Source organism: Pseudonaja textilis, chromosome 16 (genome assembly GCF_049901715.1).
Source record: "Pseudonaja textilis isolate UNSWEBS1 chromosome 16, rPseTex1.2, whole genome shotgun sequence".
Lineage (NCBI taxonomy): Eukaryota > Metazoa > Chordata > Lepidosauria > Squamata > Elapidae > Pseudonaja > Pseudonaja textilis.
The window spans coordinates 4,509,164-4,529,265 of record NC_142005.1 but is presented as its reverse complement, the minus strand read 5'-3'; the positions used below and the strand labels follow the sequence as shown (position 1 = coordinate 4,529,265).

Sequence of the window (20,102 nt, the reverse complement as noted above, 5' to 3'; positions counted from 1 at the left end):
ACATCATGGTTCTCCCAAAGGTGCTTTTTTTTTCCCAAGAGGCAATTGGACTTTCTTGTTTTTTTCTTTGAAGATGTTTCGCTTCTCATCCAAGCAGCTTCTTCAGCTCTTCTTCTTCTTCAGAAGAATATATATTTTTTATAAATAATTTTTATTAAACAATTTTTCTTATATGAATAATATATTCTGTATATACTAAAAAGGGGAGTTGTTTATGGTTTGGGACAATGGGAAATCAATTCTTGTTTCACCAGGCTGTGAACCCACAACCTTCAGGGTGAAAACATGGTGTGTTTATTGGGGCACTGCGTGTTTTGCAAACGTAACCCTTAACTTTGCTAATCTGGGTTTAGCTGAGCCATTGCTTCTACAGAACAAGAGAATCCCACCAGCTGGCTTGATAGTTTAATGCAAGGGTCTTCAAACTCCACAAGTTTAAGATGTGTGGACTTCAACTCCCAGAATTCCTGAGCTAACATGACTGGAGGAGGAGGAATCCTGGGAGTTGGGAGTCCACAAATCTTAAAGCTGTCAAGTTTAATGTCTTGCAATTTCCTATGACCTTTGGTTGCAGAGAAGCAACCTGGAGTGAAGGAGGAGTTTTCTGACAGGGAGAAATGATTAATCCACGGAATGGCTTCCCCTCCAGAAATTGTGGATGTTCCATCACTGGAGGTTTTTCAGAAAAGAGCAGACAGCGATTCGTCTGACATGGGTACAGGGTCTCTTGCTTGAGCAGGGGTTGGACTAGAAGACCTCCAAGGTCCCTTCCACAACTGTCGTTACTCTTTGGGTGAGCAAAGCTTTCGGTTAAATTCTAGCAAAGCATCCGAATGTCTGTGCTTGAGCAGAAAGGACCAGCTGCGCATGCCTCTTGTCGAGGAAAAAAGGAGGGAAGGAGGGAGGGAAGAATAAATTTGACAGGCAAGGAGGAAGAGAAGCAGAGGAGGGGTTTGATGACAGAAACGCACCAATCGCGGGGTTGCCACCTTGTTACATAAAATAGCCCCCGCACCAATCCTGCCTTTAATCTGTTACTTTTAATAACCCAGCACATTCTATTTTTACTTTTCTACCTAGCTAGGACCAAAAAAAAAAAAAGACGACCAAGAAACAAGTACTGAAGACTGGAGATTTTGTAACCATGGCCCAGATGTTTAGGCAAAAAGTTGCCATCAATTCCTGGTTATGGGAGAGCTGAGATTCCTCCATAGTAGGTCACTGAGTCAAGATTCTCGATCTGAAATCACCGTGGGTTCGGTTTTTCTGCACGGAGAGGCCACCGGCTGCTGTTCCTGAGAGCATATTTGCAAAAAAACATCGAATTTATCCAGTCCTTCCACTTCCTTTAGCGAATAGGACAGGCTCCGTCCTGGGTTGGTATTAGTGTACCTGCACCCCAGTTGCTTCTGTCCGATTCACATGCTAAAACACGGTAGGCTCAGCCGTTGGCTTAGGAGCATGATGGCTCCAGGCCACGGACCATCCACAGTTCACAGCCCACGCTGTAGGAGTTTCCGTAGCATGTGCTAGACTGCAATCTTAAAATACAATTTTGGCATAGTTCATGGTGGGAAACGCAGCTGGGTTGCAGTCAGTCTTGGGGTGCATAACCATGATTTGCTAAATAAGCCAGCCATCTGCACCACACACAGCCCCAAACCATAAATCACAATTTCCTGTCTATCTATCATCTATCTATCGTCTATACCTTTCATCTATCTCTATTATCCATCTAATCTAATCTATCCATCTCTATATACTTTCATTATTCATGAAATCAGATATCTATCCATCTCTATTATCTATCATCCATCTATATCTAATCTGTATCTAATTTATATGTTCTATCTATATTCGTCCATCCATCCAGTCCTATCTATCTATCTATCTATCTATCTATCTATCTATCTCCATCCATCCATCCATCCATTCATCCATCATCAAAGGAAGGTGTATCTATCTCTTATCTCATTTCTGCCTGCCTGTCTGTCTGTCCATCCGTCCATCCATCCATCCATCTATCTGATGTTGAATTAAAAAAAGATATCTCATGGAGGAAGACCTATGGGCTTCAATTCCCAGCATGCTTGCTGGGGAATTATGGGAGTTGAAGTCAACAACTCTTAAGGTTGGACAAACTTCCCTCAAATTAAATTTCCCTCAAATCAAAACTCATGGGATTCTCATTATTTGCACCCTGCCCATTGATCTGTTAGGGCATGTCCCCAATTCTTCTCTCTGAAATCCAACCCTTTCCATCTGTCCACCTTACTGGGAGAAAGAGGGCATCACCTGTTGAACTGCAATCTACCTCGGGGCTGTTCAAAGCCTAGACTTTGGACGTAACAATGCATAGTTGCTGTTTTTTCCTCCCCCTCCTCCTCCTCTTCTTCTTCTTCCTCCTCCCTCTTCTTTCCTTTCCTTTCCTCCCTTCCTTATTTTCTTTCTCTCTCTCTCTCTCTCTCTCTTTATATTTTTTTCCACCTCCTCTTGCCCTGTTCCCCCTCCATTTTCCCATGTTAGAGTTGAAACCAGCTCCTTGTCAGCTCCCATCCTTTTAAGGCAAAAAACAAACAAACAATTTCATCTCACCATTTTTACTCCTCAATTCTGGGGGAGGGGCTCCCCGAGGCTCCCCAACTCAATAGCTCCTTAGACTCAGCAAAGCAGTGTGGCAGGGAATGGCCACAGCTACGCTGAATCCCAGCCAAATGCTGCTTTGATTTGAGGGCAGGGAAGAAGCGGTTTGGGGGGACACCGTAAGAGTGGGGGGAAACCCCACAATTTTATCCTTTCTGGTTAAGAGTTGGGTGGGAAAAGGAGGCTTGGAAAGGATGGGGGCCCAGCCTGGAGGCTGGATTTTCAGAGAAACAGGCCTCGCATTTCCACTCCTCTTGAATGGATCTGTCTCTTTAAATCCATCGACGTGGCTGAGAGGAAGACGAGCTAACGCAGCTTTTATTCCCCCTTTTGCAGCCAAAATTGGAAAAAAAAAAGAGGCTTGGGGAAAAAAAAGGCAAGAAAACAAGTGGCGCTAAGCAACTGAGCTCTTGCGTCATCCGGGCCTCCCTTCCCTCCTCCCTCTTCTCAGCCTGCATCACATCGCCATGGCAACAGCATCCAAGGAGAGGGACATGTTTTGGGTAGCATCTCAGGGACTGAAGGAGAGAGACTTGTTAATAGTTGGAAGCCTCCATTGCTGGAGGTTTTTAAGAAAAGATTGCACAGCCATTTGTCTGAAATGGGGTAGATTCTCCTGCTGGAGCAGAGGGTTGGGCTAGATGACACCCCAAGGACCCTTCCAATTCTGTTATTATAAGTTCTGTGCCTGAACAGAGGATGGTTGACACCGGAGATGTTAGAGAACTATGAGATAAGGAAAAACACCAAATAAAAGCCCCGATTTTTTTCCATCCTGGCTGCCCACTTCTTGGCATGAAGGTAACTTAGTGGCAAGGTGCCAGCTTTGCGTTGAAAAGCTTTTTTTTAAAAAAAAAACTGATATCAAAAATGATGTGATAGCCGATGCAGTCCTAGGCTGGGAAAACATCAAGATGAGGAGAAGTGGTCATACTGTTTTGCAATGCACTGGTGAGACCACACATGGAATACTGTGTCCACTTTTGGGCACCACGGTACAAAAATAGATGTTGAAGCTCTAGAAAGAGAGCAGAGAAGAGCAACGAAGAGGATTAGGCTTAAATATATGGAGAACGGTTGTAGGAATTGGGTAGGGAATAGAACAGAACAGAACAGAACAGAACAGAATAGGGAATAGAATAGAATAGAATAGAGAACAGAGCAGAGCAGAGCAGAACAGAATAGAATAAGGAATAGAATAGAATAGAATAAGGAATGGAATGGAATGGAATGGAATGGAATAGAATAGAATAGAATAGAATAGAATAGAATAGAATTTTTTACTGGCCAAGTGTGATTGGACACAAAGAATTTGTCTTGGTATAAATACTCTCAGTATACATAAAATAAGAGATACATACGTCAGGAATTGAGAATCATAAGGTACGACACTTAATGATAGTCATAGAGCATAATAAGCAATCAAATCATAGTAGGAAACAGTCAATATAAATCGTAAGGATACAAGTGACAAAGTTACACTCATACAGTCACAAGTGGGAGGGGATGGGTGATCAGGAGTGCTGACAAGATTTAACAGTAATAGTAGTGTAGACTTTGTAATAGTTGAACAGAGTTGAGGGAATTATTTGTTTAGTAGAGTGATGGCTTTCGGGGAAAAAACTGTTCTTGTGTCTAGCTGTTTTGGTGTGCAATGCTCTATAGCGTCGTTTTCTAGAGAAAACAAGGACCAGGGGAGGCATGATAGCGGTGTTCCAAATTTGAGGGACTGCCACAAAGAAGAGGGGGTCAAGCTATTCTCCAAAGCACCTGAGGGCAGGATAAAAAGCAACGGATGGAAATTAATTAGAGAACCAGCCTAGGACTAGAGAAATTTCCTGACGGTGAGAAGAATTAATCAGTGGAACAACTTGCCTCCATCACTGGAAGTTTTCAAAACTAAACTGGACAACCATTGGACCAGGATGGCATAAGGATTCCAGCCTGGATCAGAAGGTTGGACTAGAAGACCTCCAAAGTCCCTTTCAGCCCTACGATTCTAGAATCATCAGTTCGACAGAGTCGTTTCAACGGCAAGAGAAGCACCATAAAAATAAAATAAAATAGTGGAGCCAATCTCCTTCCCTATCCAAACAAATAAATGCTGCCAGCCAGTGCCAACATAATTAGTTTAAAACGGGAATGCCATTGCCTTAGTTTGGTGTAATGTTATTGCAATTTGGATTTGCTATTGAAGCTGAAGTAGACAGAAACCACACTGGACGTTATTGCTCTGAGAAATGTGGAACTTGCTTTGCACAGATTGGCTAAAACTGCCCCGCTGAAACTGTGCTTTGAAAGGAAATAAAAAGGAAACAGTTACTGTGGCCTGTGAGGGAAAGAAATTAACACTGGTTGGGGTCTCACATTGTGCTAAATTGAAGGCAGAGAACAGCCCTGATAGCTTATTGTAGTGCAGTCTTTCTCAACCTTGGCAACTTAAAAGACGGGTGAACTCCAACTCCCAAAATTCCCCAGCCGGCATGCTTTAGTATGGTTGGACTTCAATTCCCAGAATTCCCCAGCCAGCATGCTTTAAGATAGGTGGATTCAGTGTGGGATTCAAAAAAATTTACTACCAATTCTGTGGGCGTGGCTTGGTGGGCGTGGCAGGGGAAGGACACTGCAAAATCCCCTCCCCTCCTCACCCCATTAACCTGCTTTCCAGCTCCATTCTCCTGTGCAGGGCAAGCAAAGAAGACCCAGCCAATCAGCGGGGACTCGGGAGGCAGAGAAGAGAGTGGGACGGGGCCAGTCAGAGGTGGTATTGGCCGGTTCTCCGAACTACTCAAATCTTCCGCTACCGGTTCTCCAGAACCGGTCAGAACCTGCTGAATACCACCTCTGAGTGTTCTTCAACTCCCAGAATTCCCCAGCCAGCTTGCTTTAAGATAGATGGACTTCATCTCCCACAATTCCCAGCCATCGTGCAACATGGAATTCTGGGAGTTGAAGTCCACGTATCTTCCAGCTGCCAAGGTTGAGAAGTACTTTTATCATGAAAAAATCAGTCACCAAAAAGATAATTTGGAATTTGTCATTTCCGGGCCCAAATATCTACTGGGGACTCTCTCTTTGCATTCTAACTATCTGTAACCTTAACTACAATACTTAAGTTGCCTTTCCCATATGTGTATCCAGGCCACATCACCTCTCACCCCAGCTGCAGCAAAAAGATGCTAAGAAGCTTCATCTGTTGCTATGGAAACCCCAGGTACCAATGAGGAGACAGCAGCCACCAGCCTCTGATGTCACTGACGGGATTCCCAAATGCACCAATCAATTTTAAGAGCTGTTGGGTTCTTTTTTAATCATAGTTTTGCCACAGTTCAGCGTGGATGGGATGAGTCCATGTAGGCTTCCCAATAAAAATAAATAAAAGATTTATTTAAATCTTTTAAATAAATAAAAAGATTTAGATTAGTTCTGGCCTCTGCTGGGTTATTTCCAGCAGTGTGCTTGATTTTATGCCAAGGGTATCTAACCTTGGCCACTTTAAGACCTGGGTTATAGGTGGTGAACATGTGTAAAAGCAAAGAAATACATACATGGTTGGAAAAAATATTAAAACAACACATAGATTGTAAACCAGAAATATTTTTGATAGCCATAATACCAGAAAAGTAAGATAAGGGAACCTATACTTAATATTACATGTTTTGACAGCAGCAAGAATTGTATTTGCACAGAACTGGAAAAATGAGGAAACACCTACAAAGGATGATGTAATTTTTTAAAAAAACTAGATTGTGCAGAAATGGACAGATTGACACTAAAAAGAAAAAGAACATACGAGTATTTTTGAACATGGAACTTGTCTTATAAATGGTTGGATAGCAGAGGTAGAAATTAGGAGTGGGAAAAGTATTACCATATATAAATAAATTGATCCAGACAATTCGCTGTTCACTAAGCACTTATATATGTAATTTGAAAATATATAAACTATTAAAAAAAAGAAAAAACTGTAGAATTCCATTTCCGGTAGTAAGCCGAGGTTGTAAGTTAGTTGGGACACACTTTTCTATTTGTGAGCACGATCCTTGTGTTTAAATCCAGGGTGAGAGAAAAACGATGTTACTCTTTTACAACAGGATTCATATAATTAGATTAGAAGATTCTCTTTTGCTCTTTCTGAGGCTTCTTGTTAACTTCCTTTTTTTTCTCTTTTTCTGCACAAACCCCCACTCTATAACCTAAAATGTGTTCAGCTACGAGGACATAATAGATTGTTATAATCTTCTTGGAAAACAGGAAGATCTGTCCCGGATAGGCAACAAATAAGATAAAGAGACATCCTCCCAAGGTAAAGCCCAGCAGCAAAACTAAGATAAGACACTGAAACACAGAAAACAATGTCATGCTGACCCTCAAGCTTATAGTTTAGAATATAGAGAATAAGGGGTGTGTAGGGAGGGCTTCTTAGGCATGGCGTGTTCTGTGCAGGGGTATATCAAATGTATTGTTTGAATATGGAGGCTCGCTCTTCTTGTGCCCAATCCGCTTGGGACAAGACTTGAAGGTCCGTTTGCAAACGCTTATTTTCTTTAATAAACCTTTGAATTGTGAACCAGACCTGTTCCTGTGTTGTCAGAATTGAATAATTCGGGTCTTACATCTCACAAGGGTTAGGGTTAAATTCTGCTGGCTGGGGGAGCCAGCCAATATACATATACTCCTCACCTTATGACAATTTGTTTAGTGACTGCTCGAGGTCATAACGGCACTTGGAAAAAGTGACTTGCAATGGGCAGTCACGCTTAGATCCGTTGCTGTATCCCCCGGTCACGCGATCAAAATGCAGGAGCTTGGCGACTGGTATGTATTTGTGAAGGTTGCGGCATCCCAGGTCTTGTGATTTTTGTCAATGGATTCACTTAGCAAAGTCAAAGTCAATGGATCCACTTAACAACCGTGTCACCAACTTAACTGAAGCAATTCAGTTGGGTGAGTGGAGGTTTTTTTTTTATTTCTGGATCATGTTTAAGTCCACTAGGACTCCCTCTCTCACAGTTACTGTTTTCGAGCCAGGTTTCTCTCCTAATCTATACTTGTATCTTTAGTTTTCGGACTTGGCCTGCTGGTGGCTAGATTTAATTGGGACCATTCTGAGTTTTGGTAAAGGGAATTGTGGGGGAATATTAATAAACTCATAAACCACAATTAGGGGGGTGTATGTGTGTGTGTGAGAGAAAGAGAGAGCGGGGCAGCACAGAGGTGAAGTGAGATATTGGTTGAATTGCTTGATTTCAGGCCAGGGAAAATTTTATAGATCCTGCTCACAATTTTTAAATTATTGTTATTTATACTGTGTTTCTGTTAGTTTTACGCCCTTGTTTCCATAGTTTTAAGCCTAGTTTGCCATCTAGTGCCGTTACATTGCGAGACGACCAACGAAATAAATAAGTAAAATTAAGTACTTGTAAAAAAATGTCACTGAGAAAATATGTGGATTAGTTTTTGGGCAGTCAGTAGGGGGGACATGAAGGAGCAGCAACAATGACAACAAGTAGCTATGACACAGTTGCGCCTCACCGATAAACCACAATAATTCTCTTCCTCATTCCCAAACTATGCCAAATTGCACCCATTTCTCCCAAGAAGGTTTATAAACTGCAATCAGACTGTGATGTTTTATATATATATATACTAGCTCGATACCCGTAGTTCACTACAAAACTATGCAGTTGGGCTTAGATTTTTGGGAGGAAAATAAAGGAAAATTCTGCCTCTGCCTACCAGCATCCATCGGTATTCATCTGGCTAGCATTCTGTCAGTATGTGAGAGATGAGGGCTGTTTGGAAACTGAAACAGTATTTGCTGTGTGAGCAAGGAGACAGCAAGGAGCTTGAGCGTGGCTTAGCTCAACTGTTCTGTACTAAAGTTGCTTAGTGCTGTGAAACTGAAACTCCTCTCCTCTGCTTGTGTTTTGCATTTGGAGCAGATTTCTTTTCAGGTGGGGAGGGGGAGTAGAACTCCTTAGCATCAGAGCATGTTAATAATAATAATATAGGAATTACTAATGCTCCTGATAGTCATTTTGAAAAATCCTTTCTTAGTGAGGACCTAGAAGCTAAGAGGAACATATGGGCCAAATTTCAAGTTTGTAGGCTTTACGGTTCTGGAGATTTTTGTGATGATGTGTGAGTGGCATTTCACTTTTATATATATAGATATATTTAAAAAAAAAAACCTGAATGACTTCAGTAAATTGTCATCAGGTCAACGTCCTTAGTGGGACCTCTGGTGGATGCTGAAGACACAGCTTAATGTAAAACGTCTTAATCCTGTAAAAGAGAGTTTTGTAAGGTTTTCTTTTTGAGGTACACTGAAAGTATTTTTCAGGGCGAGAAAAATATTTGCTGGGGAGGGAAGGAAGAGAGAAATGCGACAGGACTGGGGAAATGATCATAACGGGGAAATGATCACAACAACCTCGATTCTTTCATAGAAAAGTGGCTTGTGGCATTGGAAAATTCTTACTCTCCCCAATGGGTTTTTGTATTTTAGCTTTTTATTTTCGAATAAAATAAAAAATAGGGGGAGAAAAAGAAAAAGAAAAGAAAAGAAAGGCAGAAGCCGGGAATCTGAATGACCAACCCAGATGCAACCGACGTGGGCCGCACGTGGGAAAGATGGTGGTTTGCCATCATTCATTTAAGAGTCTTGCCGATAATCAATGACACAAGCAACCCAGGCTTGGCACCTCCGAGTCTCCTGACACGGAGGAGTTCTTCCTTCTTCAGACTGCAGGATTCTGTGCAAACTTCAGCTCCCATGAAATGAGGGGATGGGGGGTGACCCCTGCTTCAAACATCACCTTCCCCAGCGTTCTACCTCTTTAGGTTGGTGTAGCTGCTGCAACGATCTCTTTCTTCTTCGCTACCCGTTCAGCTGCCCTGGCTTCTGCCTCGGCAGCCAACCTCTCTTCACGCTCTTTCAGAAAGACTCCATATTCTTCGGCGTTTAACCTAACCGGAGGAGAGAAGAGAGAAGGTTTGCAACTGTCCGCTCGTCGCAAACACACAGACGCCTTCTGTCAAGGTGGGTTTGTGATATGAGCCAGCAGTGTGCAGTGACAGCCAAAAAAGCCAACGCAATCCTAAGTTGCATTAACAGAGGGATACAATCAAGATCAAGAGAGGTACTAACACCACTCTGTAAAGCCTGAGTAAGACCACACCTACAGGACTGCATCTAGTTTTGGTCACCACACTATAAAAAAAAGATGTTGAGACTGTAGAAAAAGTGCAGGGAAGAGCAACCAAGATGATTAGGGGACTGGAGACTAAAACATTTGAAGAATGGTTGCAGGAACTGGGCCTGGCTAGCCTAGGGAAGAGAAGGACCAGGGGAGACAGGAGAGCATCTTCCAATATTTGAGGGGCTGCCCCAGAGAGGAGGAAGGGGGTCAAGCTGTTTTCTAAAGCACCTGAAGGCCAGACAAAGAATAATGGATGGAAACTGAACAAGGAGAGATTCAACCTGGAAATAAGGAGAAATTTTCTGACAGGGAGAACAATCAACCAATGGAACAGAAGTTGCCTTCTAAGTTGTGGGAGCTTCATCCCTGGAAGCTTTCAAGAAGAGACTGGACTGCCATCGGTCAGAAATGGTGTAGGATCTGCTTGGGCGAGGAAGCGGGGTTGGACTAGATGACCTACAAGATCCCTTCCAACTATGTTAATCTGTTATCTGTAGCTAAGGTTGACTCGCAAAGCACCGCTTTCTGCTCGCAGCTTGACACAGAAGCCCAGGAGTCGGGAGGGCTATGAGTGGAACGTGTAGGAAGCAGGAGGGAGAAGAGGAATCTGTGGGAGCCTCCTGCAGCCTGAGAAAATCTCACGAGCCCAAGGTCAGAAAGTCTGAAGACTTTCAAAAGGGGCAGACCGTTTCCCAAAACAAAATGCTTAAGCTGGATTCGTGGGCGGTGGGCGCAGGGCGGCCTGGGGAAGAAAAAACGGGTTTCATTACGCTAAACTTCCCCGCCAAAATCTCACAACCGGCTTCTTCAGTGCCTGGGTGGATTTATCGGTGAAGTTTTACTCTTGATAATAAAAATTTCTTTTGCTGTGCATGGCAACGGGATGACTGACACCCAGGTTTCAGCTCCTGAAAGCACCTTGGAACTCTGTCCTATCGCTTTTCCCCTTCGTTTTCTCAGCAAGGTCCCTAAGCAGCAGCCCTAGGCACAGGTAGTCCTCAACTTACAACAGTTCATTTAGTGACCATCCAAAGCTACGACGGCACTGAAAAAAAGTGACTTACGATCGTTTTTTCACACTTACGACCACCGCAGCATTCCCCACGGCCATGTGATCGAACTTCAGGTGCTTGACAACTGACTCATAGATACGGCGGTCGCAGGGGGTCATGTGATCTACTTTTGCGATCTTCTGACCAAGAAAGTCAAGGGGGAAGCCAGATTCACTTAATGACTATGTTATTCATTTAACAACGGCAGTGATCCACTTAACGAATGGTGACAAGAAAGGTTGCAAAATGGGGCAAAACTCAGTTGGCAGTTGTCTTGCTCAGCAGTAGAAATTTGGGGCTCACTCGTGGTCGTAATTCGAGGACTACCTCCTCTGTCTTGGTCCCAACCAGGTCCCTCCAGCTTCTCCCTGCCCCCACCTGTCCCCGTCCTTCTTGATACTTACTCTTTCACTACTTTGATGCCAATCGATCGGGCTGTTCCAATCAGGGACCTGATGACCGTTTCCAGTGGCCAGTCGCGGATCACAAACGAGTAGTCCTGGGATTTCACCAGTGCTATCTCATACAAGTGCTTCAGGGTCACCATCCCGGCTATGTCATGTCCTACAAGGGATGGAGATGATTGTAAATAGCAACAGCACTTAGACTTATATACAGCTTTATAGTGATTTCCAGCCCACTCTAAGCGGTTTACAGAGTCAGCCTCTTGCCCCGCAACCATCTGGGTCCTCATTTTACCGACCTCGGAAGGATGGAAGGCTGAGTCCACCTTGAGCTGGTTAGAATTGAAGTGCTGGCAGTGGGCAGAGTTAGTCTGTAATACTGCATTCTAATCACTAGGGAGGGAGGGAGGAAGGGCAATAACACAGACTTATATACCGCTTCACAGCCCTCTCTAAGCAGTTTACAGAGTCAGCCTATTGCCCCCCAACCATCTGGGTCCTCATTTTACCGACCTTGGAAGGACAGAAAGCTGCATCAACCTTGAACTGGTCAGGATTGAACTGCTGGCAGTTGGCAGGATTAGCCTGCAATACTGCATTCTAGCTACTGCACCACCACAGCTCTTCCAAGCTCAAAGCCGTCCCAACCCACAGCCTGGTGGCTGAACTTGGAGGAGGAGGAAGGGTCTAAAATGGGGAAAAAACTGTCTCCCTTAACAAGAGACGTTTTGGGCTCAATTGTGCTCGTAAATCAAGGAGTTACTTGTACTTGGCAACTGGGCCACACCCAGTGCTAAAACCTGTTTTGTTCCTTCACCCTCCAGCTTCCTCCCTCCAAGTCGCCTAGTTTTTCCTCTCTCGATTCTTCTTACCAGGTGATGTTGCTCCCTTTTCTATACCAGCTGCTGAAAGTAAAAAGTAGGTGGCTGTTGGTTTGTGTATCTGAAGTTCATAAGACCTGTCAGACTATGGAAAAGAAAAAGAAAACAGGAGAAATAAATACAGAACATCATCATTGTCTTTTAACCAACCCCATAATCCCTTGCGGGGTGAGGTCTGGGCAACTGAGTGCAGATGTGTTTTTACTGGCCGGATGTCTTTCCTGTCACCAATGTGGAGCTATATTCATATTCAGCAGATATATTTTCATCGTGCCCAGAGAGAGAAATATCTGTCACTACCTAGGATCAAACTCACAGCCTCCTGATTGTGAGGCAACAGCTCCACTTCTAGGGCTCTGCACCGCTCAAATAAATACAGAATGCTAGAGTTATATAAAAAGTATATATTGAGAAATGTGGCATATTAGACATTTCAATACACTATTAAAATTATGCTTCTGTTGTGTTTTCTTTAGTACAATGTTGGGGATCTATTCTTATTCTTTTGTCCTTTGTGGCAGATTTTTTCTTGCTCGTATATAGTCAAAGCGTTTGGTCAGAACAGAAATTAAAGCACAAACTGTTCTTTGCTATGGACCTATCACTTTATATAACTTCAGTTGTAATTTTTAGTTCTTTATTATTCCGTATCAGGATTCTCCAAATTTGGCTGGCTGGGGAATTCTGGGAGTTGGAAGTCCACATGTCTCAAAGTTTATGTTTCAGAAAACTATTGCCTGTACCTATAAATCCTTGATTTATCAGTGTAAGATTCTTTTATTCTTTTTTCAATGTTTTTGCTGGCACTTGTTTATACAGTATATGTGCTTTAAGGTGCTCAATTGAAAAAAAAGAAATGGAGGAATAGCACTAGCACTTAGACTTATATACTGCTTCACAGTGCTTTACAGTCCTCTCTAAGCAGTTTACAGAGTCAGCCTATTGCACCCAATAATCTGGATTCTGATTTTACTGACCTCGCAAGGACGGAAGTCTGAGTCAACCTTGAGCTGGTCAGGATCGAACTGAAAGTTAACTTAGGCTTCCACCCTTCCGAGGAATCTAAAGCTTGTTGCTTGCAATCCTTTAAAACAGCACTTCCCAACCGTGGCAATTTTAAGATACGCTGACTTCAACTCCCAGAATTCCCCAGCCAGCTTATCTTAAAGACTCTAAGATTGGAAAACGCTGTTTTAAAAGAAGCTGGAGCCAGGCTGGAGCCTGGAATTCAAAAGTACTATGTCAAAATGTTTGAAAGAATAGATGGTCTGGGTGGGGCAGTTCCAGATAGGCTTTTGCCCTGGAGGGCGGGGGTGGGGGGTGTTTTGGTATATGGCTCAGGAATCCTGGAAGTTCCATCCCAGCCCATCCTGCTTGCAAAACTCTTTGAAATTAAGAAAGGAACATCTCATTTCACCTTTATGTTGATTTGGGTGGGTAGTGGGATGCCTGGTATGAAGTCCTTAGTCCGCTCATTGAAATCCTTACAGAATTGTCCGATGGGAATGCCGTACTTTTTATGGGAAGAGAGAAAGAGAGAGATGTTAATTTAGCCATTTAAAAAACTCTATCCAGGTTCCTAACTGTTTTCCCAGAAATCGCCTCTTTGTGCTAATCCAGGGGTTTTTGGAACTGGTGAAGGGGATGGGGATTGGAAGGATTTATACTCCTTGCAGACAGAGCTGGTCATTTGCATTTTTAGTTGTTCAGGCCATAGGAGAACATAGGAGAACAAACCCATCAGGACAAGATTCAGCAGTCCACCTGCATTTAAAAGACAAAGGCCACTCTTTTAAAGACAGCAAAATCCTCATTTTGGACAAAGAGGACTGCTGGTTTGAAAGAGGGGTCAAAGAAGCCATCCATACCCAAAATGAACATCCCCCTCTCAACAGTGGGGGGTGGGGAGATGCAACATCATCTATCTCCTGTCTACAACACATTCCTTTCAGCAGCTCCAAGAAGCTTCTACACCCATTTGCACTACTCAGATGAGCCTAAGGCCTCAGATAAACCTCCAAATGGCCACAAGGACTCTCTAAAAGAATGCAAATGACCAGCTGTCTTCAAGGAATATAAATCCTCCCATTCCCCACCTTCTCTTATCTACTGTTTTGACGGTTAGTAATTCAGATTCTTGTAGAGAGTATTAACATGCAATAAACCTGTAGTAATTTGAACTCCTTACTTCCTGATGTATTATGTCTGACACAAAACACAGCAGTATGTGCTTTTCTGAAAAAAATATTTAGTGTGTTACATGAGCCCCATTTGCAAATTCTTTCATTAATGCATGGCTAATCTTGGCTCAGCTTGGAGGAGAAAAACAACAAAAGAACTTAGCTCACATTCCAGTCTGTGGCCAGTTCTTCTGCTTTGTTGGTTTAGTCTGGGATGAGGACCGTTGGCTCCTTTATGAGTTGTGCAGTTCAATTCCCAGAATTCCAGATCCAGCATGGAGTGGAGCCTGGAGTTGAAGTCCATAAGCAGCATGGCTGGCTCAGGAATTCTGGGAGTTGAAGTTCACAAGTCATAAAGGAGCCATCGTTCCCCACTCATGGTCTAAGATGCTGTCTTTATAAAAAATAATCTAACTTTGCTACCCCGTCTTTATCCTATAGTTTACCTGTCCAAGAACAGGCCCTAGAGGTGGACCTGGAATAGCCTGTCCAGCTTTGATGATTGACCGGATCACACCTCCACCAGTTATCTTCAGTGCCGTTTTGCCAGCTTGACCAAGCTTTGACATGATGGTTTTGGTTCTGCACAGACCTAGATTAAAAAGAGATTGAGAAAGGGAATTGAGAGGACTGGAATCTCAGAACAGTTATTATCAATTGCTTCGGAACCTGAAGTTAAGATGTGTAGTCTTCAACTCCCAGAATTCCCCAGCCAGCCCAACTCCTAGAACTGAACATTCTGGGAGTTGAAGTCCACACTTCTAAAAGCTGCCAAGGTTGAGAAACACTGATCCTACACAAGGAGGACAGAGCAAATGTGATACAAACTGTTTGAGATGGAGACCGCAGGGAGAAAAATTCAGTTTCACAGGGAGTGGGATCCAAATAGATGCCGAGAAAGATGTAAAAGCACAGCCAGAAAACGGTTAGAATACTTGCTTTACAGGGAGATGATGTCAGGTTTTTCCTTTTCAACACCTCCAGTTTTATGGCACAGGTAGCATAAACTGATGCCAAATTGCAGCCCTGCAACAGGGGAAAACAAGAGTTGGTGTTTATAACAAAAAGTCCCTCTTCAGCCACAGAATACATGCATGCAGCCTCATTTGCAATACTACCACTTTTCAATATCTAACACTCCAGCCATCCCCAACCTAATTTCTTCCAGTAACATAGTTATCACAATGCCCAACATTTCCGGCCAGAAATTAGGAGGATTATCACCCAACACCCCTCGGAGGGCACCTTCAGCACAATTAACTAGCATGTTAGGTGGTTTGTAGCTCAATACCCAGTGGATTGTATGCCGAAAGCACACTAAATTTGATTAGTTAACTGGGTTTGACTGTGCAAATCAAACCAGGCTAACTGTAAGCTGTGTAACTGTGCAAACCTAATCAGTGGATTAATTATATTATATGTATATAGTATATTACAGCTGGTATGGGGAATTCTGGGAGTTGAAGTCCACCCATTGTGAATCATGCTGGCTGGGGGATTCTGGGAGTTGAAGTCCATCCATTCAATTAATTAAAGTATGCACGTGCAGAAGTATCTTTAATCATCACCGTTTCTCTCCTGCAACCAACTCAATTCCCATCTTCACCCCATAATCCAATAGCAGGAATCGGAGGAGTCATTTCTTCGATCCGGAAAAACCCGGAGAAGAAGAATCCCACCTAATCCAAACCCCTTTCTCCCTCCCGGGCCTCCCTTCCCAACCCTCGACTCTCCGTCTTTCGCCGCCCCCGTCTCTCCGTCGCGCTCTTCCCTGCTGAACCGCCTACCCCAGATTCCCTCAAGGAAACCCTAGCTGGGCGCCGCCATCTTGGAGTCAGTGAGGTCAACCGGGCGCTTTGCATGCCGGGAAGCCTTCGCTTTTTGCCCCGGCATTAAATGGCGCCCATTCTCCTAGCAACTCTGCAGCTCAGTGACGTCACCGAAGCGCGCGCGCGGGGCACGTCGGGAGGGTTCCGTCGGCGCCCGTTCCCATGGCAACGGGAGAATCCCTCGGCTTCTGTTTGCTGTGGAGGGGAAGAGTGAAGATGGCGCTCTCCTCGCCTCAGCAAAGAGACGACGAACCCTTTCTGCGCTTAAATCTTTCCCCTGGTGCTTTTTCCATATTTTTTGGGGAAAAAAATACGCCTCCCGCTCTGCCGTTTGTGGTGGGGGTACCTCAAGTGAGGCCTGGAAGTTTTGCTGAAGGATGGGGGGACTCGAAATGGCGGGTGGTCGCAACGCCTGAGGGATTTTTTTTTTTAGTTTACTTTATTGTCATTGCACCTCGTACAACGAAATTAAATGCCATCTTAAGCATACGTCATAACTATCAAAATAAAACAGAAAAACACATCCTTCACATTCTATACGATTTATTTATTTTAATAGAAGAGTTGCGGCTGGGCCTCCAAAATGGTCCTCAGCCCCGTCCTTTCCTTACCAAGCATCAGAAGACTAGCTTGCAGGGCTGTGGTCAGCCTTTCTCGGTGTAGCCCCCCACCGCAACAGAGTCCCTCAGTGAGGGAGATGGGCAGTCCAGGTAGTAGGACCACAATAGAGCCCAAAGTTTCTGTTGCTAAGCAATACGTTGCTAAGTGAGCTTTACCCCATTATTGCCTCGGAATCACTGTGGCTCTTAAGCTAGTAACATGGCTGTTAAGTGAATTACTAGGTGTTAAGCTAACAACAGGGTCGCTAAGCAAATCACTTAAGCTAGTCACATGGTTGTTATGTGAATCACTGTAGTTGTTAGTCACATAGTTGTTGTGCATCTGGCTTCCCCATTGACTTGACTTGTCAGAAGGTTTGCAAAAGGGGATCGCGTGACCTTGAAACAATGCGACCGTCATAAATATGAGTCAGTGGCCAAGCATCTGATTGAAAGTCACCATTCACTTCTCTAACTCTGAATGGTCACTAAATGAATTATTTTACATTGAGGACTCGAAATGAATTCTTCTACCTCGAGGACTACCTGTACTGAAATAGGACAGATAAATGAATTAAACGCTGGCCCAGGGAAGGGGTAGAATGACAAGAGGACTACACTGCAGGGCGGTTGTATGCTAGTCTCAAAATAGTGATGGGGGAAATCAGGGAAAACAAGCCACACTGCAAGGGTTATAAGTGTTATCAAGAGGAGCAGTAAGTGAGTGTTTCTAATTATATAAAAACAGAAAGACAAAATAAGAGATTCTTAAGGTCCACAGTGGATAATTGGAGCTTCTTTGCAAGATAAAAATCGTCAGCACTGTCCAACTATTTACAAAGTGTACACTACTATTACTATTAATCTTCTCATCATTCCTTATCACCCATCCCCTCCCACTTGTGACTGTATGACTGTAACTTTGTCACTTGTATCCTTATTTATATTGTTTCCTAGTACAATTTGATTGCTTATTGTACCCTATGACTATATTCTATTTACCTTTTACCCTATTAGTATTATTAAGTGTTATACCTGATGATTCTTGATTCTTGACGAATGTATCTTTTCTTTTATGTATACTGAGAGTATTTGCACCAAGACAAATTCCTTGTGTGCTCAATCACACTTGGCCAATAAAGAATTCTATTCTATTCTGTTCTTGGACACTTAATGGAATCGACAGATTAATGGCGGACATAAAAAACTAGACACAATTTTTTCCCTCTTGCCATCACTCTCCTGAACACCTAATTCCCACTGCACTATCTTATGTCTAAAGATATCTACCCATGTAGTAGGGCTGTATTACTATTATCCTTCTCATCTTTCCTTTTACTTTCTGCTATTGGTGATTTATCATGATTTATCACCCTAATGCTTGTATCTTATGATTTATGATTGTATCTTATGATTTATTACTCTGTTGTTTGTATGTACACAGAGTTTATGCACCGGAGAGAAATCCCTTGTGTGTCCTATCACACTTGACCAATCAAGAATATTTTATTCTATTCTAAAAGGAAATGAATTAAATGTACAGTCTGGTCTACCAAATACACCGGTGTAAAATACTACTTGTTCAACAGTCTTTGAATGAAAAGGACTCATTGCTTCTGGCGTATATTGGTATTTAGCCAAGAAAATCCCAAGAATATCACTTTTATTTTCAAATGTTTTATAAATAGATGATTGCCAGATCCTGAACGAAAAACAATGGAATTGGATGCTTAGGCATGAAATCCTGGAAACAACAACACGTCTGCAGCATATCATTGGAGAAACAGTTTTAAAGTTCTTTTTAAAAAGGAAGGGAACAAATCTGAAATCTATCTTTTTGGGGAAAAGACCCAAAGGCATGCTTCAATAAGATTTATTTTTATCCTCAGCATCTCTTGTTAAAGGAGTCAGGAAGTAAAAATGCATTCATGCCACATCTCATCATTCATTCCACTAGAAATAACACAAAAGTCAGTCGATAAAAGGCTACTCAGTAACTGGATCATCCATCAGGAGGCTTCAATTGCTCTCCTCTATTTTGTCCAGTAAAAGTAGTTCTTAACCTATGACCGCAATTAAGCCCAACATTTTTGTTGTTAAGGGAGACATTTGTTAAGTGAGTTTTGCCCCATTTTACAACCTTTCTTGCCACAGTTAAGTGAATTGCTGCAGTTGATAAGTTAGTAACCTGATTGTTAAGTGAATCTGGCTTCCCGATTGACTTTGCTTGTCAGAAGGTCGCAAAATGGGGAAAATCACTTGATTTTGGGACATAGCCACGGTTATGAATATGAACCAGTATGCTAAGTGTCTGAAATTTGATCATGTGATCATGGGGATCCTGCATGTTTTTGTTAAAAAATCGGTTATAAGTTGCTTCTTCCAGTGCCGTTGTAACTGTGAACGGTCACTAAACAAACTGTTGTACGTCAAGGACTACCTGTATTCCTTCGTTGGCTTTTCAGCTGCGATTCCCAACCGAATCCACTAGAGGTCAGTACTTTCCACAGTTCTGTTTGAGAAGCTTTGAACTTAGAAAAAGAGAAGAGAGCAAAGTAAAGCACCGCCCTCTGTTGGCTGAGGTTGGCAACTGCACCAAAAAGTCCAACTTTTTAGAACTGGACAAAGACATACAGTACATTATTAGTTCTGGCTAACTTCACCTCCTCCTGCTTCCCAAAATGGCCACCCTGGTGCTTCTGAAGGGCTGACTGGCTTATATGGCACCCCCAGATCATGGGTACCAAAACACCCCCTGAAAAATGGCTGGAGACGAAGCAACTAAATGCAACCTCATTTAAATGAAATGCAGCCAATATGATTTATTGCAGCCAGTGATGGCTGGAGCAGCTTTCAACCTTTGCAGCGTATGCCATGTCTGCGCTCCCCGAAAAGACTCAGTGCAGCCTGCACAAAGACTAACCCATCAATCACAATAAATCATCATCTCTCTCCCCAGACGTGTTGGGGACCTCTGGCTAATTCTCTTCCCAAGCCTTTGGCTTACATCTGTTCTCTTCAAGCCAACACCTAGGCTGACAGATGTAGGTCCTGCTATCTACAGAATTGCCTAATAAAACTGCTTGTTCCTTCCCCGGACTTACACCTCTGTAACTGGGCCAACCCAACTGGCTTTACACGCTAAAGACGCTGGAGGAATTGAACACAGATGAGGCCAGGAGCAAACAAGATCATTTGCAAGACTGTCTTTTTTCTGTTCTAGCATTTCTCATCACAGGTCACCTAAAATGCCCTTGATAAAAAGAGGACAGCAATTAAACATTGTTGGACCAAGATCCTCTGAACGAT

The 20,102-nt window shown here is 43.1% G+C and overlaps 1 protein-coding gene across 3 annotated transcripts; it reads right to left on the bottom strand.

The window, feature by feature from the left end:
• Nucleotides 1–9,140: 9,140 nt before the first annotated feature.
• MRPL11 (mitochondrial ribosomal protein L11) lies at nucleotides 9,141–16,201 on the bottom strand. Of its 3 annotated transcripts, none has more exons than XM_087914153.1 (7): nucleotides 15,934–16,201; nucleotides 15,305–15,391; nucleotides 14,812–14,957; nucleotides 13,603–13,698; nucleotides 12,177–12,270; nucleotides 11,305–11,464; nucleotides 9,141–9,615 (listed from the first exon to the last, which is right to left on the bottom strand). In XM_087914153.1, the coding sequence occupies exons 3-7, from the start codon at nucleotides 14,932–14,934 to the stop codon at nucleotides 9,486–9,488; spliced, it is 603 nt and encodes a 200-aa protein (XP_087770279.1). In that variant the 5' UTR covers nucleotides 14,935–14,957; nucleotides 15,305–15,391; nucleotides 15,934–16,201; the 3' UTR covers nucleotides 9,141–9,485. The 3 variants fall into 3 exon arrangements, with proteins under 3 accessions (XP_087770279.1, XP_087770278.1, XP_026572262.1); XM_087914152.1 differs by having other exon boundaries at nucleotides 15,194–15,391; nucleotides 16,153–16,201; XM_026716477.2 differs by having other exon boundaries at nucleotides 16,153–16,201.
• Nucleotides 16,202–20,102: the final 3,901 nt, after the last annotated feature.

What these genes read in the sequence shown, in the direction of transcription:
- MRPL11 (XM_087914153.1), bottom strand. Translation starts at nt 14,934, where the DNA reads ATGTCAAAGCTTGGTCAAGCTGGCAAAACGGCACTGAAGATAACTGGT. An exon ending in CCACCCAAATCAACATAAAG is followed by an intron (nt 12,271 to 13,602) that starts GTGAAATGAGAT and finishes TCTTTTCCATAG; the next exon opens with TCTGACAGGTCTTATGAACT. An exon ending in AAAGGGAGCAACATCACCTG is followed by an intron (nt 11,465 to 12,176) that starts GTAAGAAGAATC and finishes CATCCCTTGTAG; the next exon opens with GACATGACATAGCCGGGATG.